The sequence below is a fragment of the Lepeophtheirus salmonis genome, chromosome 14 (assembly GCF_016086655.4).
Source record: "Lepeophtheirus salmonis chromosome 14, UVic_Lsal_1.4, whole genome shotgun sequence".
NCBI classification, from domain to species: Eukaryota; Metazoa; Arthropoda; class Copepoda; order Siphonostomatoida; family Caligidae; genus Lepeophtheirus; species Lepeophtheirus salmonis.
The window spans coordinates 28,179,217-28,204,174 of NC_052144.2; the positions used below are offsets into that span (position 1 = coordinate 28,179,217).

At 31.0% G+C, this 24,958-nt stretch overlaps 3 protein-coding genes across 4 annotated transcripts; all 3 read left to right on the plus strand.

Annotated features, from left to right (window-relative positions):
- The first annotated feature begins 3,492 nt into the window (after nucleotides 1-3,492).
- Nucleotides 3,493-6,240, plus strand: Arp8 (Actin-related protein 8). The gene is made up of 2 exons (XM_040725139.2): nucleotides 3,493-4,711; nucleotides 4,777-6,240. Exons 1-2 carry the CDS (start codon nucleotides 4,427-4,429, stop codon nucleotides 6,160-6,162), a joined length of 1,671 nt encoding a protein of 556 aa, XP_040581073.1. The 5' UTR covers nucleotides 3,493-4,426; the 3' UTR covers nucleotides 6,163-6,240.
- Nucleotides 6,241-9,045: 2,805 nt separating this feature from the next.
- LOC121129047 (uncharacterized) lies at nucleotides 9,046-12,681 on the plus strand. The gene is made up of 2 exons (XM_040724714.2): nucleotides 9,046-9,665; nucleotides 10,410-12,681. The coding sequence occupies exons 1-2, from the start codon at nucleotides 9,193-9,195 to the stop codon at nucleotides 12,220-12,222; spliced, it is 2,286 nt and encodes a 761-aa protein (XP_040580648.1). The 5' UTR covers nucleotides 9,046-9,192; the 3' UTR covers nucleotides 12,223-12,681.
- Nucleotides 12,682-16,570: 3,889 nt separating this feature from the next.
- On the plus strand, nucleotides 16,571-21,923 carry LOC121128943 (long-chain-fatty-acid--CoA ligase 4). 2 transcript variants are annotated; one of them, XM_040724564.2, is made up of 3 exons: nucleotides 16,673-16,877; nucleotides 18,556-18,757; nucleotides 19,056-21,923. In XM_040724564.2, the coding sequence occupies exon 3, from the start codon at nucleotides 19,088-19,090 to the stop codon at nucleotides 21,329-21,331; it is 2,244 nt and encodes a 747-aa protein (XP_040580498.1). In that variant the 5' UTR covers nucleotides 16,673-16,877; nucleotides 18,556-18,757; nucleotides 19,056-19,087; the 3' UTR covers nucleotides 21,332-21,923. The 2 variants fall into 2 exon arrangements, with proteins under 2 accessions (XP_040580497.1, XP_040580498.1); XM_040724563.2 differs by lacking the exon at nucleotides 18,556-18,757 and having other exon boundaries at nucleotides 16,571-16,877.
- The last annotated feature ends 3,035 nt before the right edge of the window (nucleotides 21,924-24,958 follow it).

The following is a 24,958-nucleotide window of genomic DNA, read 5'->3' on the forward strand; positions in this document are numbered from 1 at the left end:
AACTACAAGGGGTAAAAAACCGGCCTGCTTCTATAGTATAGTCATAGCCGGAACACTTAAATAATGATTAATAACTTATTATATTACAAGAAGCTTAGCTACAAGCAAAAATAACCGACCTGCTTAAATAGTACAGTGAATTCCCACGATTGGGTAACGAAATTTTATATTATTGAATATGACATGCCTATTGTATTATTTATAATGATGGCCCATAAATTATTATGGATCCATATTGATATAGCTATTTAACTTGATTGTAAAACTCAATGCAAGAAACGAATAATGACTTGAGTTTCAACGGCTTCATCAAATTTTTTTTTTTACTTTAAATTCATTTGGCTACAAATTTAAATAGCAATTTACAATTATGAAATGGCAGGCTATAAATATTTTTTAAAGCGTATAATTAATAAAAATACATCGTCAGTTCAAAAATAAATTATAATTTCTAATAGTAAGTATTAATAATACATGAAATTAAACTCTTTGTATAACATTTCAGTTAAAAGTAGTGAATTCAATATCCGCAAATTCTGAAGAGACGAGATAATATATTGTATATTGGACAATACATCTGACTTATCACTATCGGTTTGATCGAGACTGAAAATACAATAACGGAGGCCGTAGCAGCGGCGGCACGTTGTAATGGTCATTTTTGTAAATACCAACTTTGATATAATCACTAATTACTACTATTTAATTATTTCATATCCACACGGAAAGTGTATTTTTTCTATTCAAATATAAATAGTTTTGTGTACTCATGAGCAAGAAATCTGCTTAATCCGAGCCGGTTAAGAATGCTGATGTATTTAATAGTAATAGTAATAGGAAGCTTATTATTTATTTAATTACTTATTTATTAGTAATAATTAATCAATATGTAATTAAATAAATATTTATTGCTATAGAAAAATAAAAATGTTAAACTTTTCAAGAGCCTTCCAACCTAGAAGATGTTTTCAAAGAAGATTATTTAAGGTGAAACGAAAGGCGGGTTTCATGTCGATGCAAGCCTAAAACGGATAAATAAATTGGTTAATGCGTGTGGATGGGGCTAATGTGTAATGACTAATGACTGAGTAATTACTTCTGTTGGATCGATCCTAGTACTGATATTGACTTATTTGGCTAACTACCAGATAATTTCGGGCCTTTTTTGTTTCTTTTCCTAGGAAAGGTTGCGTGATACACTAAAGGTGTGTAAAGATACACTAATATGAGAAATACTAAAGCTTTAAGACAAGGTATATCAATTAGTAATTGACAATTACCCTTATTTCGACTGATGTATTTCTTCCACCACGCGTGTTTCCTTTGTCGATGGAGCGTGACGTCATAGTCGATATACTATTAAATTCAATCATAATTATGAAGTGTATGAATCTTAATAATTATGACTAAAATGCTTTTCAGTTTTTAAAACTAAATATACCTTAAAAATAAGATATTATACAGGGAAATTATCTATATTTCGAAAACATAAAAAATACATAAATTGCACTTAAAAATAAATGAGAGTAGGTTAAAAATTGATATTTAATTACTTGAAAAGTCAACTGAAAAATGAGTCATCTTTCTTATTTTCCTAGGTAATTTATTTGTTATACGGTTCTTATTTCATTTATTAATATGTTTTAGTAAAATAAGTATAAATTTTTGATAAATTCACGAGGTTCATTATGGTATTTACTATGAATAATTTTAATCAGTCTATCCATAACAAATGGGATAGTATCTACATAGTTGTTGTGGAATTGATTAAATTCGTCTTTTATTTTCTTTGAAAAGTTTATAAATTATGTAGATGGTTGAATTAATACCTCTCTTGATAGAGTTTGTTGCCGTGGACTACGCAGAACATTAAGATATGTGTTGCGTCTTGACGAGGGAGAGACACAAGCTTATTTATAATAGGAGAGATCCAGGATGACCGAGAGAAATGAGGAGAAGAATTCACGTGGAGGAATAATGTAATACTGTTTATAAGATCATGTGTCTTCTAACTATACTCTAATATATTTACAAAAGACGAGACTATTTATAATACGTAAAACACAGTACTTATAATACATAGACGAATATACAAGAAGATAAAAACATGTAAGGAAATATTAAATACATAACAATATGAGGTATGGAATCCTAATGTCGGCCACATACCCAAAATGCGTTATTCGAAGATTCCCTTCATTTAAAAAAAGAGTATAATAACGGGAATGAGTATTGAGTATACCAGCTTTGTACTTGATTCTCTTTCTACTGCTATGTCGAAAATGTTCTTGGATGATAATTGTCTATTTATATGTTCGAACACATTTAAAATCTTGTCACATTAAAATATTTGGAAACATGACTCTACTTCATGTCTTCATTGAAAAGGGGTCTTTTTAAACAACATAAATGGATTGATTCTTAAGAACAATATGTCTTTAGTTAAGTATGATTAGGCAGATTGTTTTAAATATGTTCCTTAGAATCCCCTATTATAATAGATATAATATTATTTGAAAATCGAAATTTATTATGACCGAGGAAGTAGAGAACACAAATTTTGTAAGTGGCTTTCTGATGGGATGCAATTTTGAGTTCTACATAACTTTACCACGAATATTTTCACTCGTAGTAATATCCCTTTTTGAGATTTTGAAACATTACTTATTTGTTTCCTTTTTAAGTTTTTATACTATATTTTATAGATTCGAACTTTATCTTTAGTCTTTATACTTGAAACATTCAATTTTCTCTATCGAAGGGCCTTCATACATTTCTTCAAGCCTCAACTAAGATCATGACTATGATACCACTAGTTCATGAATCCATTCGAAATAGACTCATATATATATATATAGATAGATATTAAATAATTTTTTAAGTAAAACATATTAAAATAATACTAAGACATACGACTTTAGTAACCAGTTTTATCCAAGGCCTTCAATATTATACATAGATCTAACGGATTGGAATATCATAAATATACAAAGGAGTATACTAAAGAAATCATTAGAAATGTAAAAGCAAGAAAATGCTTCTTCGCGTTTTTCAATATATTTCATGAAATTATATGTGTTTTGTTGTTTATGTAAATGTTCAGGAGTTGATAATTGAATCACACTAATACACAATGAATCCCTGGAGTTGATAATTGAATCACACTAATACACAATGAATCCCTGGAGTTGTAAATGGGTCTTCTTATTCGTTGACATAATCATGGATAGATAAGCTGGACGTAACTCGAAGCATGATCATATATTAAGGTATAAATTCAAACAAATTGCAACCGCACAAATCCAAAGTTTTATTACAGGACTCCACCGCCAGTCACTATATAAATAGAGGTATACTAGGAAAATTTATGAATGTAATATAATAGTAATTTATTACTAATTACTATTAAAACGATGATAAACAATATCTAGCAGGTAGGTTACAAAAAATCAAAAATAACTCAATCAAGGACATTCAATAGGTTCCTGCAATGTATTTTGACTGCAGAATTTTGTTGACACCAAATTGACATCTATTTGTTGGATAAGCATAGAGTTTTGCACGGTTTCTAATTATTTCTTTTATTATTCAATATTAATATAATATTAGATGCTGATAGTCGATAGAGAACTGAATAAAATGCCTAAAATAAAGTCGCCTTCTGTCTGGATTTCTGAAAATGGGGGCCCAGGAATTTGGAAAATACTTACCGGATGAGAAACAGATGGCATGTTGGATTTGTCGATATAAATGTGCCTTTAGTCCCCTGTCTAGAATTACACGCCACTCATTATCCTCATCTCATATCAAGAGTATGGATATTCATCTATAAAATCAAGCTAACGATTAATACATCAAGTGTTCCTCTAGGCACTCAGCCAGTTTGAACAGGTCGTCTCCCCTAGTGAAAAGAGAAGAATAAGGGCGACTACATCACAACAATAACATTATTAGGTCTGTGTTAGGATCTTCCTTGTTTTTAGATTGAATTGTTCATTTTTCCCTTAACCGCACTTTCCCTAGTCCTTTACTTGCATTACTTCGAGCTAGCTTTTGATATATAAATACAATTAATATCAAAAACTAAATATGAATTTCGAACCTAAATATTTGAGCCTAAAAAGGCGGCGAGTATGTCATACTATAAAATCTACAACAGGCGAAAACGTTCGATCCAAAATTACCGATCCTAGTAGTTTTGAGCAGTTTGAGAACCACTGGCTTCAATATTGAGCTCAAAGTGTTTTATTAGTACACAAGGGGTTCATAGGTGTCGCACCGCTTTGTTTATAAATGTTTTGTTTGGTTTTATTTGTGATGAGAATGAATGTTAACAATAAACTTTAATAAAGTGCAAGTCTGATCAAATGAGATTAATTACATTGACATTAACTCATTATTATTAATAAATAATTAGGTAATTTAAATGGGGGAAACCTTGGGTATGAACACTCCACTGAGTGGTCTTGAAATACCTCATGAGCTCACAGATCCTTCCAAAATAGTAGTTATCCATCCTGGCTCTTTTTACCTTCGCTTGGGTTTGGCGTCCGATCCTCAACCCAAGGAAGTTCTTCACTGCATTGCTCGTAAGAGAAAATATGGTCATCATAGAGATCCTATTCTTGTTTCCCAGTCTTCTTCTTCCTATGATCATCGAGAAGCAAGACTTTCTGTGGCTTCCGTTCTTGCAAGCACGCTCACCTCACAGGTAATTCATTTCATGAGAAAAATATAATTGATTCATTGATAGATATTGACATTACTTCTTTCTAGGGTAGACAACGCTTTCAATCCAAGCATTATCCAGGAAAAGCACAAATCATAGTAGATTCCGAAGTAAAGAAATCAAAAGACATTCATCCTGAGTCACAACCTGAAACTGTTGTAGGGAATGATATTCTAAAACTTGCCTCCCTTGATCCCTATAATCTTCATTTCCCATATCAAAGAGGAGATTTAAGAGCTAGATCCGGTGTTATCGGAGGATCCCTTTCTTCTTTACTCGTGGATTTAAATACTATTTGGACGTCTGCACTATCCTCTGAATTAAACATATCTCCAGATCTTTTTCCTTCTTATAAAGTGGTCCTCATCATACCTTCTCTTTATTCAAGACCCATTCTCAAATCCCTGCTTCGCATACTATTGTTAGAAATTGGATTCGGCTCGGCCTTTCTTCTTCAAGATCATGTTGCAGCAACCTTTGGATCGGGTGTTCCTGTAGCTTGTGTTGTTGATGCAGGGGATCAAAAAATTAGTGTTTCATGTGTAGAGGATGGTATTTCTCATCCGGATACCCGAATACAACTCAATTATGGTGGCGGTGATATATCAAGGATTTACTATACTCTTCTCAAAGACCTTGCTTTTCCTTACTCTCGTTGTAATCCAGAAAACTCTATTTCAGACGCCTTTTTGATTCACAATTTGAAGAAAGAACATTGTCATTTGAATCTAGATATTTGTGGATGCGTTGAGCGGACTTTTTCAACACATCGAAAGGGAGAAAAATCTATATCCTACACCATATATGTCGGAGACGAAGCTATCATCGCTCCCTCTGCTTTATTTCATACTGAGCTCTTAGAAATCACTGGTAATGGGAATAGAATTGAGCTCTTTACTCCAGATGAAGGAGATCACGAGGATCCGCATGATCTCTTATATTTAAATGAAACTTCAAGAAAATACACAAAAGCTGGGGATCCATCGGGTGATATGGATGTCTCTCAAAACTTAGACGACGATTTAGATATAGTTTTGGAAAATAATCAAACCAAGACTTCTACTGCTGTAACCTCTGAAAATGTTTTGTCATTAGATCAAGCTATTCTTAAAAGTATCGAGGCTTGTCCTTCGGATGACTTAAAGAAGAAAATGTATAGTTGCATCCTTTTAGTCGGAGGTGGTCTCAAATTTGATGGAATAACTCAATTTCTTAAAAACAAATTGATTCTACAGATTTCATCCTCCTTCCGATCCGAACCTATGGATATTATCATTGATGCCAAAGACACAAATGCGGAGTTCACAACTTGGAGAGGTGCTGCAGTTCTGGCATGTCTTGAATCTGCACAGGAGTTGTGGATTAAGCCTAGAGAATTTGCCAAACATGGGCAAAAAATACTGCGAGAACGAGCACCTTTTCCCTGGACTTAATTAAATACGCAATTTTTTTGAAAATTTTATTTTTGCTGTTTAATATTAATCACATAATAAAGTTTATTTATTTGTTTATTCAGTTGTATACTCTTCATATTTAACTCTATTAGGTTAAAGGGGGAGGGGGGTCATAATTTGTTGATATTTTTAAATGAAAGAAATTAAATAAGTTTATTTGTATTAATTTCCTATTTCACGAGCGAGGTAGATACAATTGTTATTTCCACATCTCATTTTCTCAAAGAACAATACCAAACCTAAAAACATCACCTAATTATTATCTATCTCTTAGAACAAAAAAATATTTTTGTTTATTTTGAAAATCGAAGATTTTAAAGTTTTTGGTTAGAAATTGAGTAACATTTTTTTATTCAAAGTAACTGACTGACATCTTCCTGACATTTATAAAGAAAATGAATGAGTTTCTCTATATAAAACTTATCAAATTAGACTTGTAATTTTTCGATAAACAAGTGGTTTATGCTCTTGTGGCAAATACTTTTGCTACATACAACACTGTAAGGTTCAGTCTAAGAAATTTGCATTTTTTCTGTTTAATGATCCATTGATAATATATTTGGAATTGCATTCATGAAGTTTTTGATCCAAAAAAATTTCGAACTGCTTAAATTGAGGACTTTAACAATCGTGTATAAAATATGATACGTATTGTGTTACTTATTAGGGTATGTCGCTCCTAATAGATTATTTCAACTACGTTTTTTGAAAATTATGATCACCATGGAAATACTATATTAATTAATTGTTGAATCAAGTAAAGAACTTTTGAAATGGAATGACGTTTGATGAAACAGCAAGACAAGATGAACGTTGGCTTTCTAGACGGATCAGTTGTAGTAGAGTGTTGTCATATTACTCATATAAGTTATCACTAGAGGGATGTGAAAACTGTTGAAATCCTCGTGAACATAAATTAAAAATAAAATATATAGAATAATAGTTATGTTGGTAACCTCCAAAATATTGGTGCTACTATTAATTATTTATACCTATTTTGGTAATTCAAACGTGATCTCGATCTGATGTATGCAAAAGATAATATGTCACCTATCAAACTTTCCAACATATACTTTCTGTTTGATGGGGGGAATACGACAATTTTTACTTTCTTACTTATCACCATAAAATATATAACGCATTTGATGGCGTCAGTAACCTTTATTTAGTCTATATTAATGGAAACATAAATGTGCTAAAATATTAATATGAAAGTTAATTAAACGAGGGTGAGAGATGTTTTTGCTATTCATCACGTTTCACTCATATTCATTCATGACATCAATGAAAGAATAAATAAGATTGGTACATATATTATTGGCATTCTTTTTAAATATATGACTTATTCAAGATTGAATTAGTCATGATATACATAATATTTTTTTATACAAAATGATCGTACAAAAATTTGCCTACATGCGCATATTTTCATACTATGCCGTACATAACTAAAGTTGCAATAATAACGACAATATGATCTAAAGAATGTCAATTTTTAAACGTCAAGAGATATTGCCTGAAAACACTTGCTGTTTCAAATATATATATAAATATAAATAATATGTTAAATAAAGAGCCCTGTGGTATTTTAGACATTAGTATTCTAAATAAATACATATTATGGGAGTCCGACCATTGCATATTTAATATTTACTTTGTCAATGTGGTGTTTGTGTAGCACGCTACAAATTGAGGTTAACAGCTTTGTTGTATGTAAAGTCAGTAGTTAACAAAAGAAAGAGAGATAAGGAATTTATTCAGAATGAGTACAGAGGAACACTGAATTAATGGATATAATTTTTTGGCGTGCGCTTTTTTTGACTGAAGTGCAAAATATTGTTATATAATCAATAAAGTAAATGCTATAAATTAGAGCTTTGACAGCTTATACGATATACAGGGGCAACCGCCATGGTTGGGCTGGAAGGGCTGTAGCCCCCAAATAAAGGAATTTTTGCTTTTTACTAGAAAATTTAATATTTGAAATGTATATTCAAATAATTTAATTTAATTTTTAAAATTTTTTGGACAAAAAATTTAATTTTCTGTTAATAGCTATAGATTGTTGAATTTTTTTGGGAAAAAACTTAATATCGGAATTTTTTTTCAAAACATTTTAAAATTAAAATTTAATTTTCGAAATTTTTTTGTAAATAACTGTGAACTTTTAAAATTTTGTTCCAAAAAATTTAATTTTTTTTATATAGCTATTAATTTTTAATTTTTTTTATATAGCTATTAATTTTTAATTTTTTTTATATAGCTATTAATTTTTAATTTTTTTAATATAGCTATTCATTTTTAATTTAAAAAAAAAAATTAATTTCATAAAAATTTCTATTTATTTTTAATTTTTTTTACAAAATTTTTATTATTGTTAATAGCTGTGGATTTTTGAATTTTTTTCAAAAAAATTAAATATCGGTTAATATTCAAAATTTATATTTATATAAATTTATATATATATAATTTTGTGGATGCCCCTGAATTGTACTGTTTTTATCGTCACTAATCGTGCCCCAAAAAAAAAAAGTTACAGCAGATCTATCTATTTAGGGTTTTTCCCCAAAATGAACGACATGAAACGTTGGGTTGAAAACACTATGAAAGAAATTTATATAAATTTTGAAATGTGTAATATATTGGCTGTTAAAAGTTAAAATTACTGTATTTCCTTTATTAATATAAAAAAATTATTTTGCACTCCCGTCAAGCACAAAAAAGAGCGCGGTCCATATTCATTTCATTGTTCCCTCAGAACTAGTGTCTGTGACTCAGTGTGTGCGTATGAAATATTATTTAAAAAAAAACAAAAAAGAATACACGATGGAATCCTAATAAAAAATACCCGCCAGCTGTGTATGTTGTTGTGCCAGCAGCTTGCTAGAGTTAGAAAAGAAAAAAAAAATAGAAAGAAAGAAAGAGAAAAACGACGTTTTATTTCGTATCAGAAGACGAAAATCAACTTTTTCTGAAGGAAGCAACAAATGGAATGCATATTTCGGAGACATGAGTAAAGCGGAGAAAGAAGCTGCATTGAATGCCAAGATAGCCGCCATCCGTGCCAAGAACGAGGCTCTACAACGGCGCCATGCAGAGGTTCAAGCGGATAAGAAAGAGGCTGAGAAAATCCAGAGCTCAGTCACTTGTACAAATCCCAAGGATTTTAGTTATGAGAGAAGAAAGACTCCACCCTTGGGTGAGAGAAGGGGCAAATCCGAGGGGGTTCGAAGCGTGGAACACTCCAGTACTCCAGATCATAATGGAAGTCTGAATAATAACGACCTCCGAGGAAGACCTCGTTTGAAAGAGTCTCCTCCTCCAGATCCTTCCTATCGCTTTCTTGCAGACCGCATGAGAGATGGGTCCTCATCCGTCTCTTCCTCCTCCTCGGAGCGACAGCCTCTGCCCACCATTAATCTGGATTGCCTCAAACCCGAAAAAAGAAAAGAAATCTTTGCCAAACTGGCGCAAGATGAAAAGTGAGGATATGACACCTATTCAGACAATCATAAATACTAGACAGGGCTGCCACTCAACTTCTTAACAAAACCCCAGACGTAGCTATATAAAATCTTAAAATCCCTCTTTTTCATTGATTCGTTCGTTATTCTCTCTTGATAGTTGATAACATATATAAATATATTACTAGGGGTGGGGGGAGGGGTACAAATTCAAGATTCGGATTCAAGATTATATTCTAAGCATTCTAGAACCCTGAAACTTACATTTTCTTTTTACTGTAATTTTTTTTTCTGTTTTTTCGACATATCTACCATTATTACAGTCCATAATACAGTTCATTTATTTCTTGAATCAATTTAGCAGCATCCACGAATGTTTTATTTTAACAGTAGTTCAAACACTAAATGTCTGTAACGTGTGGTTTTATTGTGGCCATAGTATTACTTAGTTTGGAAATGTTTGATTGTATATTAAAATGTTTTAAAAAGCTTTCAAACGTGTATATAATATAAAGCACAAGACTGGATCCACTAAATACGCTTGAATCAAAAAAACTAAATGCATTATATTTAGCGATTAAATTTTAAAAATTGTTCTTTATTAGCTTATTATATAAGCTAACCCCAAAATTCAATACATTTTCTGAATTAAGCCCCAATTGGCTACTATAAAACCAAATATCTAAGGGGGAGGGGTGTCAAGCACTGGCAGCCTTGATACTAGGCTTAATTTATACTAATGACAATCCTTTCTCATTTCAGCCGCTCGCCCTCCCGAGGAAGAGGCTTTGCTCGTAGGTTTAATAACCATAACGGACCCTTCGGCAACAATGGCCATCCGGATGACTCATGGTCTGAAGATAGGAATGGATTGATATTAAGGGAAATAAGAGCGGACTCTGTAACGACCAAGTATATCTCCGGTGATTCCAAATATTCGAAAAAACATTCCAAGAATAAAAATAATTTTAATAAAACAACACATCAACCACAATCTTCTCAGAGAAGGCAGTCCATCCCCCGAGAAGGGGGAAGAGGAGAAGAAAAAGGCCATTCAACCACGACACCTCCTCAAACTAATTCTGAAATGTCTGTCAACGCTGCCGAATGGGTTCCTCAGTCTTCAACAGCTCAAGAAGATACCACTCTACAAGGTTCTTGGGCTCCAAATGAGTGGAGTAATGAGTACCAGACTACTACAGAATCTTACGTACCTACTTCTTGGGCAGATGAAGTAGCAAATGAAGTAACGAACGTAGATTCAGTGGATCCTTCATCACAGGAAAACTGGTATGGGTGTGCTCCGCTTCAGTATGTATCCTTACCTCCTCAGTTTGGCCCTGGTCCAAATCAATACGGGGTTCAATCCATGTATACATCTACTAACATGCCAGTGGGACACGAATACTACGCTTATCCATATCAACAAATGCCTCCGCAGAGTGGTACTATTCCTTCAGCTGTTGAATCAGCATCTAATGGAATCCCTAGGAACTGTCATAACCCATCATCGTCAGGGGAAGAAGTCTCTATTTCTACCATGTCGTTGCATGCCAACTCTCCGAGAAACCATTCAAAAAATGTGTACCATTCATTTAAAAATTTTAATAACACTAGTAATAGTAGATATTATCATAATGGTGGCTCACGAGCTGAATCATGGCGATCCCGTGGGGAAATCTCAAAAATCCCTCCTCGATTTCAAAAACAAAGGCCAAGTGAAGGATATAACAAAAAGCCCATCAACACTACTTCTACATTGTCTATACCTAAATCATCCAACAAAGATCCACCTCCAGGCTCTAACCAGCTTACTATTTTCGGAATATCGAATGTTATAAATCGATTGGGAGACACACCAATTTGCTCCAAACTATCTCAACGTGTCATCCCCGTCGTCCGTTTAAAAGACTTTCGTGATTCTATCTCTCAAATAGATACCCAAAGAGATATTTTTATTTTAATTCATGTTTTGGACAATGATGCAAAAGATATTGCGAGCAAGACGAATCGAAATGATGTTGAAAAGGGGATCGACTCGGATAATTTAGCCAATGAGTTTTGTGACATTATTGAGGCCATTTTAGAAAAGATTCCTTATTTAAAAGTATTTGTGTCAACTTTGCTTCCAAGATTTGATACTCTCGAATCTCAGGGCCTTTCCTTTCCCAATAATGTTCGTAAAGTTATGAATGTTCAAATATCAAGCAGGTTAAGAGAGAATTCTAAAGTATTTTTTCTAAATAATGATCATGTATTGGATTGTCTTCAAGACGAGGATAAAATGCTAGCTTTGTACACAGAGAATGGATATATCCTTAGTAAGTATGGGTTTGATACAATGCTTGAAGCGTGGAAGAAGGATATTAAGGATATTATTGTAGAGGAAAGGCTGTTAGAGAATGGTATTGTTGGTGATATGGAAGAAGAAGAGGTGAAGACGGATTCAAATAAAAGCCAACTCATTACTGATTTTAAGAAAATTGAAGTTTGTGATGAAAATGAGTGTGACGACGACAACGTAAGAGCAAATAACCAAAACGAGAATGAAACAAATGAAGATATAACTACCTAGAATTTAATTTTATTCATCCTCCTAGCTCATTATTGAATATTCATTTTTAACAGTTTTTTTAATTGTCGTATTTCTTCCAAACTCATTATTATTTTAAGTATTTTCTTTAATTCATTCGTAGTGCTCATAATATGTCATTTTTATGAAGAAGAAAGATAACATTGATACCTATTCCTTTTAGCTCTTTGAAAATGATGAAATTGTTTCAATTGCTCATGATATGAATTGAATCCACTTTTTTTAAATTAAGTAGGAAGGACATTCCTTCTGATAATATGTCCCGTTTTATTTTAATACAACTTTTAATTTATATTATATTAATTTTCGTTTTGTATGTCCATCGTCCCGATATTTCTTTTTATTTTATTTTGTATTGACAAATGTACAAAGTTTTAATATTCTGTTTCATTCAGAAAGAATTGTATACATGGAAAAATATACATATATTTCAATAATTAATTAATTTTTATAATACTTTTTACTCATCATGTTTGTTAGGAGATCAAATCCAAATTTGTATTAATATTCTTCCCTTAATCCATAATATCCTTGTACACATAATTCCTGAATAATATCATTCATTATCATAGCCAATGCGGATAAAAATATATTCGTGGTGGGTTAACACAAAAACATTCTGCAACAAAATTTAAAATGCTCAAATTATTTTTTTTACATCATAGACGACATATTTCAGTAAATTATTGGCTTTGTAATCAAATTTCTGGGATGAACTGATATTCCCTAGAACGTTAACTATAATTTAAAACATTCATTTGGTTTATCAGAATGGCCTATTTCAAATTCATGAAATCAATCCATTTCTAATTCTTTCATAGCAACGATGACTTTTTGTTGCCATTAGTAGTGCCTCCAAAGCATTAATCAAAATAATTCCTTTAGATATAAATTAGTGATAATTATTCGTAGTTGAAGAATATAAAATATGTAATCAGTCTTTGTTTTGAGAAAAATCATTTTAATTTGTTTTTGTGTTTCTGAATAGAGAGCCACTAATCTTTTAGTTGTTATACAAGCTTTTTGATTTGATGTTCTGTCCGATAAATAATTTTAGATTATCAATTATAATAACCTCCTATTACTGTTTATTTAATATTTGGATTGCTTATTAGGAAAATTTGTAGTTGAGTATGGATTCATGAATCCTCTTAAAAGGATTTGAGAGTCTGAAATTTCACATACTTGTTGTCTTTTTTGAGCCTTGAATCCGTATTATTATATAACTGAATAATATAGTCAAAAAATCATTGGAATGGCTTCCCATCCAAGTTACTTAATCGGCAGTAAGTGTCACTTGTACTTTTTGTATGGAATAGTGAGGACGTATGATGGAAGACAAGGAGGATTTGATTCCGAAACATGGAAAAAAAGAAGAAAACAAGAGGCAAGAAGGAGGAGATACTGAATCCGAAGGTCGCTATTTAAATATTATATAGGGATTATTTTTTTTAGCTACTCATTAAATGAAATTAAATATCTTTGTTTTGTGTTGTTTTTTTGCATGTCTCTTCGATAAGAAATTATGAAGGGCAAAAATATAGATTGTAGTCCCTTGATTTTTAAAAAAATATGATATCCGAATGAACAATACTAAGAGAATATAATATCTTAAGGGTTACAATTCATACTATTCATTCTAACAACATTTTTGCATTTTCCTTCAAAATAAAAGATTTTACGTATTATTCTAAAAGCAGATTTTATAAGCTTAATTAATATATTTAACTTTGTGAAGACCCATTTTGAAGACACAAAATTTACAAAATCAAATAATGACAGAAATAAGTTCCTTGAAATCCTCAGATCCTTTTTTTTTTTCATTTAAAAATTTGATAACTTTTACAATATGATATATTTTGGCGTTTAACAACCTTCTTGTAGTTATTAGGATCTACAAAGAGGGGTTCATTATATTCATAATTAGCTATTCTTTCATTCTTAATTGAATAATTTTTTTTGGTTCATTAGTAAAAAAAAAAAAAAATGCAAAAGTCTTAAAAGAAATTTATATTACTATTTTAAAGGTTAATCGCAAAAAATGCACACATTATAATGAACCAGATTACCAAAGGCGCATTTTGTATTAGATTATCCAATTTCTGACTTTTTCTCTAGCGCAAATATTAAACTACTTAGATTTGAACTTAAATCTTAGAAAAATAGTTATTTTTATAGTGACATTATTGCTCTTCATAATTAAAATTAAATAAATAAATTCATATACTTAAGTCTAAGAGATAAAAGCCGATTTGATATGCATACAACAACACGATACTAGAAAGTTCGAATCTACTTTTGACTATAACCCTGTATATGTTCATTCGGCCTTAAAGGGTTGAGTCTAAATTCCAAGTTTTTGTCTTGGGTTACATGCTTTACTTACTTATTTGATTTTTCCATGTTTTATTTTATTATTGATTTTAATAATAAAATACCTTTCAAAATTCAATTTTGCATTATTTAAAAATACGGTTAAAATCTATCAATACATAAATTTTTAGAAAATGTTTTTTGATTATATTTGGTGGCAAGGAAAAAATGGCGCAATTGTTTTAAGCTGACGTAAGTTATACCAAATAAGAAAACACAATATTTTATCGACGCCCTTAAGAGAATCCTGCGATATAGCTAAGAGAGATGTGGTCGGATTCATTTTTGTCTCTGTAACCCTGGTTTAAAAAAAATTTAAAGAGGTTACCAGTTTCAACTTGACCCTCTCCTATTATCTCTTAAATAGACTGTATCCAGGGGTCAGTGAGTCATAATAATAAAAATTCATTCAATTTTGTATGGTAAATTGAAAATAATGAATCCGGCAAGAAATAATCCTGTGGGCATTATTTCTTGGTAAAATAACTGTTGTGATGAGTATAAACTATCCGTATTATAGTATAACTGATGTAGATATAGTTTTTTTTATATATAGAATTGTGCCATTTTTTCCATTTTGTCACTTTTTTTTGAAATTTGGCATATAGAAGATAACTACCCAACAAATCCTTAGTCTAACGCTTCATTTTTTATGTGCACACTCACACGTACCTACTCACTCAATACTTAGACATTTTCTCCTCAAGAATAAAAAATAAAGATAATAGCATATAAATTTTATAAAAAAATGATTTGAAGAGCCAGGGAGTACAATTTTAGCTCGTTGCTCAATCTCATCTAAAGTCGTATTCATTTTTATATATTTTATATGAAGTACTTCCTTTTAAAAAAAAAAATATATTTGTTGAACTAAACGGCTGCGATATTTAATTCATTTTATACAGTACTCGGAGTATATTATACTCTCTTGGTTTTTTTTAAACTGCACTGTTTTGATACATGATTAGAGCTAACATGTTTGTAATGAAAAAACTAGCTTTAAAAATTAGAAATGGAAAAACGGTTGATGCGTGTCCTCTTTCTTTGCTTATTATTTAATAAGTCATGGGTGTGTTAACATCTCCCTTTAAAAGAAGAATCGCCTAATTTTGGTGTACATTGATTTAAGAATACATAATAAAATAAAAATGAATGAATTTAAATATAATTTTTATATTTTCCCTGCAATAATACTATTTTAAATGTAAAAGATTCTCCTCTTTATAGCATCATTCATTTTCTCCCTCAAAATCATATAACAGGTAGCTGATAATAACAAGGGTCTTAATTCAGTAGTACCATATGTCTCACTCCCGCCTTTTCCTTTCTTTGCGCTCTTTTTTCCTTACAAAAAGTCAGCTCGATATATGGTACACATCAGAGAGCACTATATACAGTGAACCCTGTTACTGTTTTCCTACATATATACAGATAACCTTTGCTTTATTAACATATATATATATATATATGGGAGTTTTCTGTGTTTCACATCGAAATAATTCGTTATTCATGATATTTTACGTAAAATGTTCATTTACGCACTACTGTTCATGTTATGAAAAAGTGAAGCAAAGCAATTATATTGAATGTCATCCTAACAGTATGTTCTGACTCCTATCTCGTCAAGATTATTATTATTATATAAAATACTAAAAGCCTCCTTGTTATAAAGTATTAAATTATTGATTATATCATAATCTATATAACTTATTATATAAAATTATCCACTTTTTTTTTAAAATGATGATTAGATGTGTCATCATGGATGTATACGTATGCCATTAGTAATATTACTAATATTGATATTATTTGACGAAACTGTTTTTGAATTTCAAGTTTTTTGGGGTAATTTTTTTTTACAAAATCCCGTAGCATCCAAGTGAAACTAGGATTACAAATTAAAATTAGAGTGAGCGTCGTCGATCATATTGTAAAAAAAGAAAAAGAAAACTAGTTCCCTAACGTTTCCTCTCATCAATTTTCCCTTTTCCCTACTCCTAGGTTTATTCTGCGATGCAGTTTGTAGGATTTGAAAATGTAATAATGAAAGAGAGATCCTCTATTTATACTACTAGTACTAGAAGAAGTAAGAAGCTACCCTACTCTACTCAACTCTCTGTTGTTTCTTCGCTCTAGTCATATTTTGTAGCCTAATCGTGTGAGTCGTGTCCCAGTCTCTTGCTCCAGTATCAATACATCATGCTGAAATCGCAGTCTTAACGATTACACTTGTGGGAAATATTGTTAATACTATTTATTAAAAAGTATGTGGATCAATTCTTTTGTAATCATTTCTAATTTATTAGTAGTGGGCAGTTACTGTAACAGTATGACGTCATAAGAGCGTTAAAACATCGGCAAACCTTTTTTTAAATTTTTTAAAAAACCCGAAAGCAACTCCGGATTCAGATGTGAGATGGGAAACATAGCGGATCATTACTTGACCATAACTCCCTATCATAATACGTAGATATTAAATATATCCATGAATTCTCCTCTCCATGGAGTTGTTGACTTAATCTCACAGGATCAATGAACATTTATATTTTATAATAGCAATATGTTTCTTGAATATTATTGACATAAATGAACGCTATATCATATATCAATGATGTGATCTCTCTCTCTGGATTGTTTGTATGAATTTTTAAACAAGATGTTCCCATGACAATTCTAATTTAAGACCAAGAGCTCAAAGTTCAACGTATAAGTTTATTATGTCATTTTATAGGATTTCTTAGGAATCAATAATGTAAACGATGTGTTTCGTATGTAGCCATATGTGAACACTTTCTATGTTCACGTTTTGATAAATTTAATATATGTAATATCCTTAGAGTTAATTATGAATTGAGTAATTGTCTTGATCCCAATATGTTTTGCTTTACACTTTTTTAGCCTCATTGCTGGTCTCAAGTGTCGATGTATTACATATCTATCTTGCTTATTGTAAGCTTTAATATCAAGCTTTGAAAAAGAATTCATAATAATTTGTAGGTTACATTTTCCAAATTAATGATTCGCCTTCTTAAAAATATACCTTCTTTTTGGAAAAAATATCATAATATCTATCAATGAGTAATGCCATTAATTATAGAGTTTTAATTCCCTTCAAAAATATATAAGAATGGATAATTTCATATTGCTTGATTACTTAATCATTATTTAATTTTTTACTTAGTTATTTAATGTGGAAAGTTCATCCCTCAAAATATAATTCTCCGTATGTTATAATATATCATTTTTATGCTAATCTTCTAATACGGATTATCAATAGTACAGTATTGCTAACATGTCCTACATATATCATATATGATTAATTATGCTTAATGTTCTTATCTTTCTATCAAGAGTATAAATGTTAATTATTATTATTAATTCTTAAGGAATTAAGTGCACTACTCTAAATTTCAATTTCAATCCGACTCCCATTAATAACATTATATACATATGTTTATTTCAATATGCAGTAAAGTTCAATTAAATATAAGGGAATTAAATATATAAGTAATTACTGTTATGATTTACTTACGAAAATATTCCTATAAATACCTAATGTATAATACTTTTTTTCTACTTCTAAGCATTTTAATTGGATCCAAGTTTTTAACTCCGAATCAATATCTTTTATGACTTATTGTTAAGCAATTATCTCAGAGATTTAACTATATCTTATAATTGAATGTCGTCATCTTCGTAGATGTTGAGTTATTTAAAAAGGATATGTCAATAGATTTTGCATTTTGAAATGATCTTTGATCACTTTTTAATATTTAGCTATATATTTATTTGGTTTTGAGTACTAAATCTGAAGCAAAGGTCCAACAAATGCTATATAATATTGTTATTAAATATCAGGAATGAAATTTTTCAAAATCTTACATTTTTATAAAGTAGAATTTATAAACTAGATTGAGTATTATCTATATTTTTCAATTACAGTAATATCTTGAAAATACGAGTTGAAATCTCGTATGTCAAATCTGTATTGACATAGGAGTTATTTTTTGAGGTGCAAGCTAGTCGAGAGTTGATGAAAGGATGCGAGAGCCGTTTTAAGTTTGAATTTTAAAGTTCTTTTTATGGGATAAATTGCTTTGACTTACGAGCTCTATCCAGGAACGACTTAAACCCGGATGTTAAGGTATTAGTGTTTGAATCATTATAATACTGCAGTAACCTCAACTAAAAATCTCATTTTGACATATAAGGAAAAGTGACTTTTTATACCTTTGCTTTGGGCCCATGATAGAATAAATGATACTATGAAGGATGACATTCTAGGACTTGCGCAGGATGAACATGAAACATATTTAATTTTGATGCAGTCTTGTGGCAGTATATTGTATACTGCTTGAAAATATTTTCCCTCAATAAAAAGAGGAATAACTCATATATTATTATTATAATTGAATAATTATCTCTACACTACTTATTTTCAGACGATTTTGAAGAAATAGACAACGGCGCAAAAATGACTTTAAATACTGTAGTAGCCAAAGTAGCTGTCACCTCAATACAAATTTTTACACATCTCTTTGACCTTGTCACTTTACCCATCTATATATTGGCATATCAACCATGGAAATACTATTTGGATAATAATCGTTGCCGAGCAGACACTATACAAAAAGATGACACCTCTCTTACTGTCTATTCAAAGCCTTTTAGTTGTAAAATCCGAGAAAAAATCCTCTCCGACTTCCCTCATATTGATACTATTAATAATTTAATGAACCATGCAATTAATGTTCATGGAAGTAAACAATGTCTTGGAACACGGCCTATACTGAGCATTGATACTGTACAAAACAATGATGGCCGGTTACTCACGAAGCACGAGCTTGCTGACTATAAATGGCTCAGCTATAATGATGTTAATGAGCAAATTCAAAGTTTTGCACATGGTTTGAGATATCTGGGATTTCAACCCCGAGAAAAAATTGTTATATACGCTGAAACAAGTGCTAAATGGTTAATATCCGCTCTGGGATGCTTTAGAAATGCATATACCCTTGTGACAGTATATACCAATCTGGGAGAAGACGGAGTTGCATATAGTTTAAATCAAACGGATGCTAAAGTTGTTATTACCTCAGAGGATCTTTTACCAAAGTTAAAGGGTATTTTGAAGAAAGGTGGTCACATTCATACCATCATTTATATAGAAAAACCATTAGAGAAAATGAACATTCATGCACAGAATGATGATGGATCTGAACAGGCATCGGAAGTAAATGTTTATAGTTTCACGGAAGTGATTCGAATTGGAGTATCTTCCTACTCTCCGGATCTAGATTGTTATGAGTCATGGAAGGCAACTCCAGAAGATATTGCTATTATTATGTATACATCCGGTTCAACTGGGAATCCTAAAGGAGCGTTATTATCCCATGCCAACATTCTTAGTGGTATTCTAGCATGTTGTCCATATGGCTGCAATTTATTAGTTCCACCCGAAGAGGATAGATATATCGCTTATCTTCCCCTAGCACATATATTTGAGTTTACTCTTGAGATGACAATGATTTTGAGGGGTACATCTATTGGATATTCTGGACCTAATACGCTAACAGATGCGGGTACTATGATCAAAAGAGGTCATATGGGCGATGCTAGAGCCCTTAAGCCAACTTCTATGATTGCTGTCCCTGTGATCTTGGATAGGATATTTAAAGGGATCCAATTTAAAGTTTCACAAGAAGGAGCTTTCAAGGAAAATCTTTTTACTTTTTGCTATCAATATAGATCAATGTGGCGAAAATTGGGATTTGACACACCTATTATGAACAAACTTATTTTCAAAAAGGTAAGAGAGTCTCTGGGTGGAGAAATACAGTCTATCATAGGAGGAGGAGCTCCTTTATCCCCTGAAGTTCATGACTTTCTAGAGACGGTCTTATGTGTTAAAATATCACAAGGTTACGGCCTCACTGAGTCATGTGGAGGTATAACACTATGCCATTATGATGATTATCATGTTGGAGAAGTTGGATATCCGTTGCCTGGTGCTTACATCAAATTGGTGAATTGGGAAGAGGGAGGATATAAGGTGAACAATAGTACAGCCCCAAGAGGCGAAATTCACGTTGGGGGCAATGTTGTTGCTATGGGTTATTATAATATGAGTGAAAAAACAAAGGAAAGCTTCTACGAAAAAGACGGTATTCGATGGTTCCCAACTGGGGATATAGGACAGCTTCAACCCACAGGTGCTTTTAAAATAATTGATCGAAAAAAGGATCTTGTAAAGCTTCAAATGGGAGAGTATGTCTCACTAGGAAAAGTAGAAGGTGCTTGGAAAATTCATCCTTTTGTTGACGCTATTTGTTCATACGGTAATTCATTCAAGTTTGATATTGTTGCCGTCGTGGTTCCAGATAAATACAAATTTTTAAACCATCTCAAGAACAATCATGCTGAAGAGGATTTGAATCGAGATTTCTCCACTATTTGTTCTGACCCAGAAATTGTTAAAATATTTCTTAAAACTCTCCAAGTGTACTCAGCTAAAAAACTCGAAAAGTTTGAAATCCCTAAAAGAATACTTCTCGAGCCAGAACCTTGGACACCGGATTGTGGATTAGTAACTGCAGCATTGAAGCTCAAAAGAAGGACAATTCAAGAAAAATATCAAGAGGATATTGATCGAATGTACACGCAATTAGACGAGGAGCGTCATGTCAAATCCATGGCAAGTTTTCCTTCTGGAAAATAAGCTGCTCCAGATTAAATTACATATTTTACCATAGCTAGATATCATTATTCAACTTACAAATGTACGATGCATGTTATCTTTTGTTTATAATAAACAATTTAAGTCCTATAAATAATGCATTGCTTAAGTCATATATTTATAATATAATAATTAATTACCTATATAAGTTTTGTACAAGCTGTGATTTCTGTACCAGTTGCCACTTGTATAAACAGATTGAACAAGTTGCAATTTATTCGTCTCACTACGCTTTATTTAATTATTATCAACTGTGCTATCATTTCATTTTGAGCTATTAAAACTACACATTCATTTTGTATTAACAATTCATAAAACTCTGGGCATTTGAACTTTATAATGTCCCACAGAATTCGTCTTTTGTAATCAAAATAGCCCAATATGACCCTTACGGCGTTAATATATTGAATCATTCATTCAATTATTGCATTATCCTCATCATTAAATTATTTATCTAATTTTTTAAAGTTTACAACTTGGACAATTTGTTAATACATGTTGTAACTTGTACATCAAGCTTTATGTATGATTTAAGCTCCAGTTTGATTAATTATAATCCAATACTATTATGTAACTAGTGTTTTGTTGGTCCTTATTTATTCGGTCCTTGGAATTTTTCATAAAAATATCGATCGTGTATTGAGCCAAATAAGATCTATAAAATACGTATTAACATTATTGCACATATCTTGCAAAAAAATATTATATTTTTTATTATAATACAATATAATAAGACATATTATTTTGTTACTTGGTTATATAATTTATTATTATATAAGGGAATAATTAAAATGGAGAAAAACACCCACATTGACGTCACGAGGGATCGATTTTACCTTCTTTAAGGACCGACAAGTGGGACTGGACTGGACCGGGATCCTCTGTCCTAAATAAGGATTGCCACAACACTACATGTAACTACTAACTACTGGAAATAATCCATTTTGAAGTAGTTTTCAAAATGAAATCCTATTAGAAATTCAAGTGTCCACTCTACATATTTAAAAATGTATGTTCGTTTCTAATGATGTCTTCTTTTCATTTTTACTTGTAAAGTATTCCACATAGGCTACTCTTTTATTAGTATCAATTAATTAAAATCTTAAGCATCATATTTATTTAATTTCTATGTATAAGTTGGAAAAGTGAAGCATTCAAATTATTTGTAATTTCCTTGGCGATTTTGAAAAACGTTAAAAATCTATAATTGCCAATAAGATCGCTTAGTAATATCTAAAAATAAACACATTGCGAACAAAATTTGTTTTGAAGAAGAAAAAAATATTTTTCGTTTTCTTAGGTCTTCTACGAAATTTTTATTTACTATAAATTTAGAACAGTAATTTCATTGTTAAGAGAATTATCTAGAGACGTGAAAAAGTTGGAAATACCGGCGAGCGTAAATAAAAGATATATATATATATCTAGTAATCTGCGGGATATTAGTGCTTTTATTAGTTTTTCTTAGAGATTGAATTTCTCCAAGGAAAAAAGAGGTTGATAAGAAGGCTAGAGTGATACGTATGGTACTACTGAATTAAGAACCTGGTTAATATCTGCTTCACGTTATTTGATTTGAGGGGTTGATAAAAAATGAATGACTGCTGTAAAGAGGAGAAATTTCCACATTTAAATTAGCATTAGTACAGGAAAAATATTGTAATTATATTTAAATGCATATATATATCTTATTATGCATTTTAAATCAATTTAGACAAAAGATAAGAAGTAATGCTTACTTCAAAGGGAGAAGTTAACACCACAACAGTCTATTAAATAATGAACCAAAAAGTAGAAAGAGTACAAGCAACAACCGTTCTTCCTTTTCTAATTTTAAACGTAGATTTTTTGTTACTAACCACGGCGTTATCTCGCTAACACAAATATACCATATGCGATTTGTGTTCAGCTGTCCATTACTCTTCTCCCTTGATGGCTATTTCATAATTTATTCTTTTCATAAATACAAGAAATTAATAATTTCTTCTATACTTATGCTCCGTTTCTAAAAGAACAGGAGTACAATTTCTTGTTGATCCCTCATCGTTAATATAATATATATATTGGCCATTTCATTATTTCTATGAAGACATTTTGGCTATTTCTTCATAGAAATAATATAATAACTAATCATAAGTACTCTTTTAATCAATTATTACTCAGCAATATTATAATACAGTATCGAATAAAATACTATGTAGATTTTTATAATATATAATTTATTTTAAAAAAGGTGAAGAAGTATGGTGGCAGTGATGGTTTGCAAGTATATAAGATATAAATAGCGGGCGGTACGACTTACTTATTCCCCTAACTACCAGATGATTTATGACCTGTTTTTGTTTCTTTTTGGAGGAAAGATTGCGTGATACAATAAAGATAACGACGTGTAACATGTCCACTCTATTTGTCTATGTCAGCAGGTATATCGCCTCTTAAAGTTATCTTATTTTTTATGACATTCTCTTAAGTGTAGTTTTTGGCCATTTTTTCATATCTATTTATCATATAATTTAACAGGATTTGAGTTATTCCACACCAGTAAATCAAAATAATAAGTTTGAATTAAAATAAATATAAGATTGGGAAGTAATTAAAAAGGGAAGGCGATTATAAAATTAAATGAATGAGATCATTGTACTAATAAATAAGTAAAATACTGAATATAAGTTCAAATTCGCATATTCATCAAAAGAATTGATGTCTTTTTGTGTGAAAACAAATATTGATGTATGTTAAGTAAAATATTTTTGTTAAAAATTAATTTTATGATATTACGGATAAGTGGCGTGTCTTCATAATTTAGTATTTACTATTGGAGTACCGCGAGCTGAATTTTGCTGCATCATTATTTGAGAGTTTCTAAAAAAAAAAAATACTCGGGGCTTTACGAGCTTCTAAAAATTAGTTTTAATTAGTTTATTCTAAAATGTAACTACTATTTAAACAAAGAACATACTGATAGTCACTTAGATAATATACTCTATTACAGAAAAGAGATGTGTCGTTTGCGAAAATAATGGCTCTATGAGCCAGCTCTTTGATGTGAACGACTGGAGCCGACTCACACAAAATGATGAATTTCTTGACTTTTTATTATAAAATTTTTAAGGATTTCTTTTCTAAAAAAGGTTATTTGCAGCAAAAGAAAAAAGCCGTTTGGGAGCTAAAAGAGGCGGATCTTTTTAGCGAGCCGATTCGAAAGAGTCGGTTCTCTAATAATAGCCGGAATTTCCATCACTAGTAATGAAATACTACAAGTGCTACAGGAATGGGGATTAAATCTCAAGGGATATGCCAAACGAATTAGTAGTTCGTAAATTGAAAATCAAATTTGTCCATTAATATTTATGTTGATTAGTGTCCCCTCCCTCATTAGAAATATTCATTAATCTATATTAATGCAGCCAAGTTTGTCGCATGTCTATTGGTTTGAGGATGAATTTTTAAGTGTGTGCTTAATTAACTACGTAATTCCAAGTAATGTCGATTACTCCCGCTAGTCAAAAAAATCAAACTAAGATTACTTTTCAAACAAACTGGGATTAAGAATACACATTGCCCAAAAGTAATCATGTTTCTACTAATTTTGTTGGCTCTGGGAAAACA